This window comes from Genypterus blacodes, unplaced genomic scaffold (genome assembly GCF_046128005.1).
Source record: "Genypterus blacodes isolate CSIRO-AG114 ecotype Tasmania unplaced genomic scaffold, CSIRO-AGI_Gbla_v1 ptg000111l_1, whole genome shotgun sequence".
Lineage (NCBI taxonomy): Eukaryota > Metazoa > Chordata > Actinopteri > Ophidiiformes > Ophidiidae > Genypterus > Genypterus blacodes.
The window spans coordinates 2818483-2832013 of NW_027466915.1; the positions used below are offsets into that span (position 1 = coordinate 2818483).

General features: G+C 40.1%; 1 protein-coding gene across 1 annotated transcript in view; it reads left to right on the forward strand.

Moving 5' to 3' along the window:
* Positions 1-2315: 2315 nt before the first annotated feature.
* ntm (neurotrimin) overlaps positions 2316-13531 on the forward strand; it is a 98118-nt gene continuing 86902 nt past the window's right edge. The window contains exon 1 of the mRNA XM_076161344.1: positions 2316-2488. Within this exon, the coding sequence (XP_076017459.1) occupies positions 2316-2488 (173 nt within the window). The remainder of the gene's footprint in view (positions 2489-13531) is intronic.

A 13531-nucleotide genomic window follows, 5' to 3' on the forward strand; every position in this document is an offset into this window, starting at 1 on the left:
GAAGTGTTAATGTGGGAGACAGTGATGTGCGGTGAAGTTCGTGGCTGGGGAGGGGATTTACAAATCTATTAATTCAACAGAGTAGCATAAATTCACACCATTCAACTGGCTGCTTGCACATTGACTACTGGTTATGTTTCATATCCCATATCAGCATTCTTTACACACACACACACAGGTACATATTTGGAAATATGAACAAAAGGAACAAAAATTGACAGCGGGTCAGAGAGAGCACATTCGCTCTGCTGCACCCTCCGCGTGTTCTTCATTTGCCATCACAATTCATACTCATTCAATACAAACGAACGTGTACACAGTCCACAATAAAAAGACAAATGTAGTTTTATTCTTTAATATAACTTTAAAAAATTCTTATCTTGTTTTATATAATCATTTTTTTTGTTATTAAAACAGGGCTGGTCTTTAATTTTTGTGGTGGGCTGTGCAGCAGTGAGTGTATGCATGTCTTACCTTTACTTGTTAATGAAGTCCATTCACCTCTCCTCCTGGACAAACATCTCTATCTATCTATCTATCTATCTATCTATCTATCTATCTATCTATCTATCTATCTATCTATCTATCTATCTATCTTCCTTTACTTTTAAAAGTCTCTCAATGTCTCAATAGAGATTATTGCTAGGGATGGAATTTGTGATGCGGTGCACTTGACTTTCTCTACCTGACACACACACACACACACACCCCTCAGAGTTACTGGCTGCCTCCCCTCCTGCTTTTTCACTGCAGCGTTGTATCAGACCAGATTTATTTTTAATCATTATATGTTTTTATACATTTCATGATGACACAGGGGAGAGGCACTGCCCGCACGTCACTGGTGGAAGAACTGAAACGATGTAATTTGTGCAACAAGTTCCACAATGATCTATTTATAGTGAGACAGAAGTCAATGGTATGAACATGTGTGCGGTATTAATTAAACAATAGATTTTGGCTGATGTGAAGCGTTCATAACACTTCTGTATTACAGCCAAACTGGACAAATCGGAACTAAAAATACATAATTCCCAGTGACTACCACTTAACTGTTAATGAGAAATAGAAATCAAGTGACTACCACGAGCACGATGACGTGATGAAGTGTTGCATTGTCCTCTCATATGCTCTTCTACACCAACACAGTTCCAGTACACGTGAGAACAAGCCAGATTAAATGTTGCATGCAGTGCAGTGGATTGAATTGTCTGTAAAGTGGGAGTGTGGGGATGAGGCTGGATATATTTCCAGCTTCTAGATTTTAAATACTTTACACTTTAAACATGCAACATAAACATAAAACCATTCACTCTATAATAGATCTGCTATAATTCAAATGCTTCCACACATTTAGCTTATTTATACCAGTGATGTCTTAACTCTGAATTAGTTTGTATTCGATTGACGTTTAGAAGTGACATACACTTATTCAGTTATACTAAATAACAATATATATACTGTTTATACTATCTGAGCAGATTATGGCACATTTTAGGAACAGCAGTGTGACGCCATAAGGCAATGAATTAACATTGTATACAGTCCTGACTCTGCTGTATACTAGAGGCACCCTGTAAATCCCGATAGAAATGTTGTGTATTATAGAAAACGATAAAGCTCCTAAAATAACCTCATCGTTCAGCAGCAGAAACGCAGCACAGGGATTATATAGGATTATGCTGTTGGTTTTTGTTGTCTTCTTGAGGACAATAGAGGAGGCAGTTGTTGTGGATTCTTCTCCTCTCTCCGTCTCTGACGTAGCGAGACGTACAGTAGCTGCTCTTCATCCTTACAGCCCCGGAAAAGAGAAACAACTCAGTGACAAACTTGCCCCTCTCTCGCTCCCCCTTCACGAATCATGGCTCCGGTGTCCTTTAGGTGCGCGTTTGTTTACGCGTCAGGCTGCAGATGATCACTTTTGAACGGGATCTTATGTATTCATTCCAATCCAAACTTGTGTAAAGGAGAAGAGGAGGAGGAGGGGGAGGAGGAGGGAGGAGGAGGGGGGTAGTTGCTGTAAGGTGTCGGATCGTTGCGTGAAAAGAAGGATTTTTCTTTTGCTTTTCTTAGACTAAAGAGTGTATGTGTTGCAGCGCACACATACACGTACAGATACACACACACAGGTCCACTTTCTCTCCTCTGCACGCCGCAGATACCTGGCGAGAAGATCTGGATTAAGACTAATGAACTGGAGCGAAATAATCTCCACGGGACCGTTTTGCGTCGCGTAAAAACCGAACTTCATCGTCTCGCTCGTCGTGGGATTATTTCTTTTATGTCTTTTGTTACACCTGTAAAGGCTGGAGACGATGTCTGTCCGCGGATACTTTGTCGCTTTCTCCAAATGCACAGCGCTTCTCTGTCTGAGGATTTTGCTTCTTGTGCCTGCAGGGTTGCCGGTCCGCAGCCAAGGGGACTCTCAGTCCGACAACAAAGTGATGGACAATATCACCGTCCGACAGGGAGAGACAGTCTTTCTCAGGTGAGTCCATATTTTCTTGTCCCCTCCTCTTTATGGAACGTATGTCCTCCAAAGTTATAACGCGCTGCTGCAGGCGTTCGTGGGGATTGTGAAGTATTGGAAGTGCATGAGGGTTAAAACACAACATGACTCGAGTGTTTTCTGTTTTTGTCGTTGGGAAGGGAAAAGAGAGGGGGGATTGTAAAGGATTAGTCCCTGGGAAAACACTCTATTCAGGAGCGATACTCTGCTAATCTTTAACAGCTGTTAGGAGAGTCTTGGTAGTTTTTAATTGTTGTGTGACGGTGCAGAACTAAAGGTGGAAAGGAGGTTTAAAGTGTTGATATGGCTGCTCCGGGACCGTAGGTGTAGGTGTAAAAATAGATGGACTAGCAGGGTCCTCGGGATGGGAGATTGTCTGCTGGTGACCTTTCCCCTCCTCCGTGACCTCATAGGCTTACTCGACAGAGGAGGATTTATGTTGCTTTCAAGTGCAGGATGGATTGTCGGATTTAACCCTAACAACAGCGGTAACGCCAGTGAAACACAGGGAAGCAGAGGGGTTTAGTCTGGTACAGATTGTGATCATGTTGGGCATTTAGGGGATGGAAAGCATTGTATTGGAGATGTTGTTGTGCTGCGTTCACATACTGCAGGAATTAGTTTAAAGCTGAAATTGACATTGATATTCTTCGGAGGCTTTCTAAACATAATGGTTCCAGCATGGTGATATACGATCTGATCATATATATGTTGGACTATAATCATTTATTGCTGATAAATCATATTGGCATAATTGTTGTCAGATGTTTATACAGGCAACTTTTTTATTTGCTTTATTGTATTTTCATTCATTCATTCATTATGTAACATATTTTTTAAAATTGTGTCATAGTTTTATTTTAATTATGATATTTATTTCATTTGCCATGCACGGCTCAAAGTGTATTGTTCAAAATTAACTTATATCTTAACCTACCTATCTTACTACATATATTAGTGTAAAAAGGCCACATGTTTGTCACAACTCTTAAATGGGCAAACTGTACATATAATCAGATTATGTATTTGTATGTCAACAACTGTCGATAAATATATCACATTTGAAATTTTTCTGAAAAATTCACGTCAGCAATTTCAGCCAGGCTCTAATCTACACTTCTTATCAACTTTATCCTCCCTAAACATACTCAACATCACAATATACTGTTTAGTTTCAATATCTTGGCTTCAATTTCCGTCTGTTGTTACTGTCACATGTGCAAACCTGCCGAAATTACACTTACAAGTGTTTTTAACAGCAACCCACAACCAGATCAGTGACGACAAACAATATGTAATTGGATTGTTGTCTTTTTCTTTACTAGAATGTTTTGTTATTCGGGTTACCATGTACAATATATCACTTTTGGTTAATTAATCAATTCAACCATCATTTACTGTGCATCCCACCAAGAAGATACCGTTATTTCCTTATTATCGATTGGCAGCACACTATCTGATATTATCATCCGAGGACTATTAGAAACATTTCACAAAGCCATTGTTCTGTTTCTGCACCATATTCCTTCATACTATGAACTCTGTAACTGCACTTTATTCCTCATAAAATCTTCAAGTTTTGTGTGAGTCCCATCATTGCTGGGAGTTGCAGTGTTAAGTACTGTAGGTTACATTGCCACTCATCATTAGCCACTTTCAATGGCGGAGTATCGACAATGACTGCACCCTAAGAGCAATATTATACTCTATGTCACATTGTTGATTTCACTGAAGGAATATTTAGACCAAATACAGCACTATTCATTTTGATACATACCAATAGGAAAGTAATGTGCAGCTTTTTTTCAGCCTCCAGGAGGAGCACCTGAGGCCAAGGAGAGATTTTCGTATTTACTCTGACATCATATAGATTTTTTTTCAGTTTTATATTTGCTACCATACAGTGGTTCACCAGCTGGCGTCATGAGAACCTCAGGGGTCTTTGAGATGCGACATTACTTCATTCACTGGACGTTTACATTGTGACTGAATGTGAAGGGGTGACTGTTAAAGTTGTCAGCTACAGCGAGATAATCACAACAACAGGTAGAGTGTCCCAGGTGGAAACCTTTATCTGAAAGGTGTCTATTGAGTGCTGATGTGGAAGTCCTTTATATGATGCAGTTTGAAAACCCCTGTCCAACACCATTCTTGCAGTGATAATTGCCCGTGTCAGTTTGACAGGGGCCATTTCGGTTTATAAATGTAGTATTGAATTGGTTGTCAGAGCTTTAAAGATGATCAAGGGCCTATGGGGACATATTCTCTAGTGTGTCTGAGAGTGTCTCATAGGGGAGTTAACAAAATGCCCCCTGGGTAGGGACCTGAACTGATATCCTGACATGGCCTTTGAAATGACCACCTGAGAACCCTGCGAAGGATGTCCAGGGTTGGAGTGGTTTCAGATGGGAAAGTAGGATTCTGCAAAAAGAAGGTGGATTTGGAAGAATAGTTAAGACTTGTGGGTATCCAGGTTCTCTATCTGAAATTGAAATGTTAGTGGCATTAATGTAGAAGCAAAAGAGAAACTGAAACCTCCACCGCAATCCCCCTTCAGCACCACGGACAGCGCACACAAATCCTTTCACTGTTGCTCCCTATTTAATGTCTTTACCCTTCTACCACATCAAAAGTTATTATTTGTTCTTGTCACTTACGTGCGAGTGTGCACATGCTGCATTCTGCAATGAGGGCTTGCAGAAGAAGTGTAGTTGCAGTATTGCAGCTCCCATTTTATCCCTAAAATTGACATTCTGTGCTATTATCACTGTAGTGTTCAGCTCTCCACAGGTCAATGGGACTGGCAACATTGAAGGCCCTAATGTGCATCAATTGTCCATGCTGGCTTAAATGGTGTGTTTCAGACTAAAATTGTTCCACATATATTTCATTTCCGTGCTTCTCTTTCTCTTTCTCCTTCTTCTTCTCTTTTTTTACGTTACATACGTTGGAGTTGGCTGTTGGATCTTAAATGCGTACTGTTATTTGGCATATATGGATTTGTAGTTCTGTCCAATATATGTAATTACTTCAAATTCAAATTCAGTAATCTGTGGTCCATTGTGTGTCATTGCAATGAATCTTTGTTATTTTCAAAATGCCAAGTGAGATGGACAAGGGATAACAGCGGAGTTGCTCTCTGGGCAGGCAATCATTCTGCTGGAGTGTTGTGTGTTCTTCACAATACAGGAATATTTCTTTTCATTGTTCCAGGGGTGGTTATGATTTTCCTGTCACTCAAAACTAAAAATGGATTTGACATAATGTTTCACTGCTGTGTGTTACATTTTTTTTCTGACACTTTTCTCACAGGGTTTGGCGAGGTTTGACAGAAAGATACGGTTATAAAGCCCCTGTGCCATATAGTCCTTTGATATGCTCAAGCCATTTCTGTAAGAGAGTCATTGTCATATACTACGTGTGATCAGGCCATCATGCCAGCCAGGCGAGATTGGATTCTATACTCGCCCAGGGCAGCCGATTATAAGCTATACTTACAATTCACTGCAGACAACTTCTTTTACCATGTTTATTTTTAAGTCTACTTAATATTAACACTGAACTTTTAAGCTTGTTTTATTTGCAGAGCTTTGAAAATCGAATACAGTGAATATCAAAGTTTGTGACAAAGTGAAAGAGGGAGACAGAGCAGGACAATCCAAAACTGACAATTTAATTTGTGAGGGAAATAAAAGCAAGGTTAAAAGTTTAAAGCAGTAGAAGGGAAAGTACTTTATGCAGGATCGATTTGCTGGCTGTGCCAATTTACATCATCCTTATAATTCTGACGTATCATGTACTTCCTGGACAAATGATGTTACAGACATGGGAGTTTACCGTCCTTGCTGAGCTCTGTGCTAACAAGCTCCCCATTGGCTTTTCTTACAACTGTCAAAAATGAGGATGCCTCTTATTTTAAACGAGGGCAGACAATGCTGCCATTTCACTTTTGTTTGCTTTCCGCTCAGTACCAAGCCACATTTGCAGTAATGGTGTGTAAAACTCACTAATTATCCGTTTATCTCAATGTGATCTGAGCTCTGGCTCCTCAGTTGTGGTTATAATCTCATGTGGGGAGTAACAGCTGAAGCACTGTCATATTCCTGTACTTTTCAAGTTGTAGTGCTTTGGGCTTAGAAAGGTCCATTACACATAAAATGCATTATTTGTTTATTAACAATGTCAGTAATAATAATGAGAAGAATATATCCACTTCAGTCGGAGTAGGATTTGTATCCCCCTTTGTACAGTTTTTTGTTCAGGTCTGCACACATAAATCACTGTCGGCTGTGTTTGAGGTCTCAGTCTGCTTCCTAATTAATTCTAAAGTCGCTCTTTTGTGATCTGAACGTGATTCACACTGATTCCAAACCAACTACAGAGCAACCGATTGATTAATTAATTTATCTAGACGAGGTGATGGTTACTTTACAATGTTAAACATGTTAACAAATGCTTTGATTAGCCTTGGTAAATCAAACAGATGCTGTGGAAAGGGATTAACATATGGAATCATGTCAAAGTTGAGTAGATGTAGTTGTATGTTGTACAATATTCTTCTGTTGAGCGACCTGAAGCCAGCAGGTCTGTGAAGCTCTGTGCAGGCAGCTTTGTTTGGTATATAAACTAAATGTTGTCCACCACAAGCAAAGTCTACCAGGTGTGTTGTTTTGTGTTGTTTTGATATCTCTCTCTTTTTTGTTATATTTTAGTACTCTTGTATTTCTTTACTGTGTGTCACAAAGCGGCAATGGAAACTATCATACCTTGAGAAATTGTAACCAACCTGAAATATAAGAAGATAAAATAAATGTGAAATTTAATAAAACCGAGCTGAAATGGCAACCCCCCTCTACCCGCATAGCTCATCCTCTCTGTCTTATATTTGATAATGGAACTATGAGTTGCTGATATAGCCTTGTAAAATACAATAAAAGGAAATATGAAAGGGCTTTGTGGATTGCGCTCAAGCTGCTCTGCGTGTTGTCATTTGAGTGGAAGGCCAGGCTTTCCTTTGTCTTCTCCATTCTCTTGATCTGCAGCTCCTGGCCTAAAAGGATTTTCAGTTTTCTCCCCGACACGCTTCGAGAACAGTGAGGTGTGCAGTTAAAGCCACTGATATTGCGTAGTTTGCTTTCCACGGGAGTCCGAGCTACATTCATTGTCGCCCTAATGCGGCTGGATTAAATTTAGCGAAGGTCAAGCTCCATTTTGTCACAAACTCTGTGTTACCAAATATCACCTAATATGTATATGTCAAACCTGCTCAGCATTAAAAAGCCACGATTAATGGACTAAATAAGAAGTGCATTAATTTCCCACAAGGCTCTGCCCACTCGCATCGACTTAAAAGGAGACAAGCTGCCTTCCGAGACTGCGAATAATGAATGTCACCACGGTGGCCGAGGTGGGCCAACAACCTCCTGAGACGCTTATCTACCTGCACAGCCTGTGCTGGTCCCGGAGTCACGTCATGTTAACATTTAGTCCTTTTTTACTCCGTCTTGCCAGATGAAAGCATTTGTGATTCAGGTTAAATGTATCATGACTCATGGCTCTATCCCAAACAGACAGCCGCCTTTGATTGCCTCTAAATTTAGTTTGCATGTAGAAATGTTGACTTGAGTGAATTTTCTGCTCTTACAGTTGTACGTGTGCCTCAACTTGTTTGGGAATACAGCGGCTTATAATGCCACCAAGTCATTTGTATGAGTTGAAGCAGTCAGCGCTGCCGTTTTAAAGGGACATTCATTTTTTTCTCATCTGCCGTGGGCCAAGATTGCAAAGCTGATAATTTGATTTCACAGAGGGATGCTAACGACTCTCTTTGTAATTCCATTTTCTTTCACCTCGCATGGTGTAGCCCCCCCCCCCATCCATCAGTCCCACCTTTTCACATATTGTCCTCAGCATTACTGTTCTAGAAAGGGTGTGCATTGTCAAAATAAGAAGTTTTCATATTGAGGATGGCAGCGGAATAGGATCCCTTAGCAGTTTTATCAGTTAACAAGATTTTATAGTCCATCATTGTAATAGATAGCCGCTGTACAGCTGAAAGAATTTATTTCAAATTAATTAAGTGCTGCTAGATGGAAGAGTTGTTTTTCCTCTGTCTTTGGTGTTTGTCATTTATCCTGCATAGCAAGGAGTGACAAATTGTTGTTGAGGAGGGGCAGTGAAATGAGCATCAACACACACACGCCCACACACGCACGCACACACACACACACACGTTATAGCATAAATGTCACCTCTTCTTTATCTTCTGGGTGATGATATTATGGTGCGACATAACTTTATTCGTTTGACTGTTTGTGTGCAGCATATGGAAACTAAAACGTGGCTATTTACAGCAATCATTCAAATTAAATAAAAGATTCACATGCTTAAAATAGTGAAGGCCTACAGTAGGAAATTGTATTTTATAGAATTAACAAGTTGATTAAATTCATGTTAAAAAAACATCAACAAATAAAAATCCAGAAAGATGTCAGATTGAAAGTACATTTATTTGACAAATTGGAGGAGAGGGCCAGGGCTATTAGAAAGTTTTGTTTGAAGCCTCTAGTTTGCAGTGTTTTGGAGCCTGTGGTGGAGTTACACACGAGGATGAAGTAACAACAACTAAACCGAGTCAGGGTCACAGTTTCAGAGGGAGAAGGGGTCTAACTCGGCAGTGACCATACGATATATACAGTATATCATTATGTGAGTATAAAGCAGCTGCTGCCATCGTGTCTTAGCAACACTTCAGGAACATTTTGTGACGCAGGTCTAAACCTATTTTAAAACATCGGGCTTGATTTTTATACACGTGCACAGGTGCAAGATGCAGTGCACGCTGCTTTATTCAGAGGAGTTTTTCTCTCTCATTCATATCAACCTGCCTAATTTTGACACTTTATTCTCTATAGTTTCCTTGCTTTTTTGTGTCAAAATGAATATATACTTCAGACGAGAGGACACACTTCTAAGATGGGTATTGCCTGAGTGTTTATGTTCTAAAATTATCAAAAATTAACGTAGCTATTAGTGACAAGAGGTAGAACTCTATACTTAAGATAATGAATAACAAAACAAAAAACATTTAATTCAATCCAAACTCCCTTGACAGAGCCATAATCTCTCTCTGCAAGTCAATCTCCAACAAGAATGTGTACACCATTATGCATATGGAAGGCTCAGACATAATTCCCTCTCATTAAAGCATGTTTTGCTCTACTTAATTCATTAAAATGCTTTTTACATGCTTTAGTCATTTCAGTTATTTCTTCCCAAGCTGATTTAATGACATCTTGCTTTAGTATTTTATTTGTAGTAGCATATATCTGCTCTTGATGCTTTTGTACAGGCCAGCCTACTCTCTGAGACGTCCATCACAACATTGATAGAGCATCCTGGTTGCATGAGCTGTACTTTGGGTGGATATAAGCGGGTATTTGATTAGAAGTCTCACCAAGATACTGTATTCATCCTAAACACACAATGTTTGCAATTGCACCAGGCAGCCTGTCACGAAAATCCCCAAAGTGAGTCACCACGGCTCCAGAGCTAAGCACACTGGCAGGCTTCATCATGCTTTCGGGGCAGCCTGATATCTCCGAAAATCGAGCCCCAAGTGTGGAGGTGTAGACACTGGAGAGGCTGCAATGGGCTCTGAGCACCATAGCAACAGCAGCAACATCAACAAGTTGCAAGACCCAGAAGTGGCACTGGCTCAAACAAAGAGAGAAGACTCAGACCTCGACAAGTAAGATGCTGAAGACTGCATCCTCCAGGAGATTGGTGTTCCTCCAGTGGCAAGCTGAAGGGAATGCCGGAAAGTCGGCTACACAAGAGGGCTTCAGAGGGCCTCTGACGATAGCAGGTGGAGGAGCATTGACTGCAGTGGAGGACTATTCGAGACAGAACATGACCTTTTTAACAAAGTGGGTATGAAAGAGAGGCTTTTATAACCCTACCTTGGTTTATTGATTTCCTATTTATCCAACATATAAATGTGTGGTTTTCCAAGATGCAGCAAATGTAGGTAATTTACATGAGAATAACGTAAAACTGAATTTATTGTGATTTCAGTGCTAAACCTGATTGTTAATCCTGATTCAAAAGGCTGAGAGACAGTGGCCTGACAATGCCAGGGGCTGCAATTGTACTTTTCAGAGACAAATCCTAATTGAAAAAGAGAGGGAAGTAGTTTTGCAGTATTAGATTTTCTGACGTTCTCTTCATACGCTGCAGAAAGAAGCTTGGCCTATATATTTGCAGGCCGGTTGTATTGTTAATGAGAATAATCTCATATCTCCAGTGGATTACAGAGGCTGAACTACGGGACAGCATTGGCTCTGTGTTAGTCATTTCTGCTAGATATCTTTTCTCTCCCTCTCACACTTGTCTTCCTTTGAAGCCATTTAATTCTGTGTTGAATGCTGTCCAGGAAATTACAAAGCCAATATAATGAAGTATGACTGATTGGACAAGTACCCTTGCGTGAACATTCATTTTTCAGCTATTCAGGAATTTTTGAATAGAGCAGAGCACCGGGCAGGTTGGATTGCGCAGATTGATTTTTATATCCGTAATCCGGGGCAATTTAAAACTCTCCGGTTGCAATTCTGAAAAGTCGATCATTTTGGGATAAGGCCGCTGCCAAGAAGGTGATAATGTTGTGATTCATTTGAAGAAGCGTTATCTTCCCTTGTATTTTAAATAAAAAAGTTGTGCTTAAAAGGAAATGGCTCATTCAGTCAACCTGAAATAGCTTCTGCCCTTATATACGCGAGGTCCGCTTTGAAATGGACCATAATTTAGTGTGTTATTGCCGTATACAGCGTCAGATTTTGACCCATGGGGCAGCATAAGTGCCGTCTAGTCATTTAAAGCAGAGCCGCAGTCCTGTCTGGGTATTAGAAAAGGAGGTGGGTGGGAGATGTGAAGTGCTGAGGATTATGTGCTTCAAAGATTCTCAGCTCCACCTCCCCTTTAGTGGCAAGGCATTGGAACTGCAGGGCATCGTGTTCATATGCACACACACACACACACACACACACACACACACACACACACACACACACACACACACACATAAATACACACACTGGCACACTGTTTATCAACAAAAGGATTAGTTATGGATATGCCTTGCCATTTCTTTGATGGAATAGTCTAGACGTTGGCACAGTGGAATGTAAAAAGCTCCCACAGAGGTCCAAGTCTAATATACAACTGAATACAACCTCCATGCCCGGTTACACATGGAGTCGGTCGCCCACATTCACTGCTCCAGAGACGTGTAGAGCAGTGAGGATGAATAATAATGTTATATAATTATGTATTAGGCCTGCATTGTCTTGTAATTGTTCAAAATAGTCATTATCCTACATATACAGAGTGGATATTGCTCAACTTATACTAGAAATCTTTATAGACCTGAGACAAACATCAATTTTGAAAGGAAAATCTGACCAGTTATTTATTTATTTATTTGTCATTAGTGTCATTCGTGCATAAACCACCATCCTTTTAAAAATGTTATTGAAAAAAAACATTGTCTAATACATCACAGATGTAGGATGGTTTTGTGGTATATTATGTAAGTCATAAATTGTTAACAATAAAGTCTTCGGGCAATATAAGTAAAACCAAATGTTCTTTTTAATTTTTCATAATCGGATACATCTGTGATGACCAAAGGCTGGCAGATATTTCACTTTACAAAGGAGATAAAGACACAAAGGAACAGATGGATTCTGATTATTTATGGATTTAAGATTTTGCAGATGCGTGCGCACACAAACACACACACTAGAAAACAATAGATCTCAATGGATTTTTTGGATACATGAGATTTAGTTCATACAATGCATACATCTCATACTCTCATACATCTCTCTCTCTCTCTCTCTCTCTCTCTCCCTCTCTCTCTCTCTCTCTCTCTCTCTCTCTCTCTCTCTCTCTCTCTCTCTCTCTCTCTCTCTCTCTCTCTCTCTCTCTCTCCCCCCCATTCCCTCTCAGTGTGCTGCAGTACAGATTTTTTACAAACATACTCACCTCTTTGACTTTCACGCGTGGTTAGTGCTTGCATAACTCAGTGTTTGGACATTTGGATGCCAAAAGTTTATCAGAGTTCAGAAAATGAAAGGTCTGGCAGACACATTGGAAAAAGAAAAAATAGAAAAATGCTGAGCTTCCTGATGCACACGTCCTTGGATCTGTGAAGGGTTCCATAAAACTTGTCATTGGATGATAAACTGCACCATCATTGGTAAACAACGACTGTAGCTGCAGGATCTGGCATCTTCCTCCTATAAGGGATTGGTGAGAACAAATGACTGATTGAATGAGCGCATCCGATCGATGTGAGGACTCTGTTTTTGCTCACAACCCAGCTTGCATTTAGTAGACAAACAAACGGCTTTATTTATTTTTCAGCCATAATTGTGTCCAGCAAACTTCTCCCCTAGCTAAAGTAACTTTTTACTGACTTTACACTTCAAAGTGGAGAGGCGAGGAGAGTGGAGTTAGAACAGGCAGGACTCCAGGCGAAAGCTCCAACACACCCTTCATGGCTGATCAGACACTGTCTGTCTGTGTGAGTGTGTTTCTGTGCACAGAGTTCTAGTGTTCTGGTGGTGGGCTTTTCTTTACTATGTAGGGAAAATGTACTCACAAGGACATACAAACAAGGAACATGCGACACATGTATTTGACTTTTCTTGACTTGAATAATATCTCAGTTGAGGTTAATTTAGGGGGAAGGTTAATTTCCTACAACGAATCTGGGTTTATGATTATCTTTTGAATTCTGAGGATTTCCTGGATATTTTAGCGACATGCTTTGCATCAAAGATTTCAGAGGAAAGACGTTTAACTGAATTTACTGCAGCCCATCACTCCGGCAAAGTGTTTGCATAGCGATAGCCGCGTAAAAACATTTTCATCAATTTTAGTTTGGCGAGTGAAATCATTCCTGCCCTTCAAATTCATCATTTCACTCATCACCTTTCTGTTATTGCATCAGAAAAT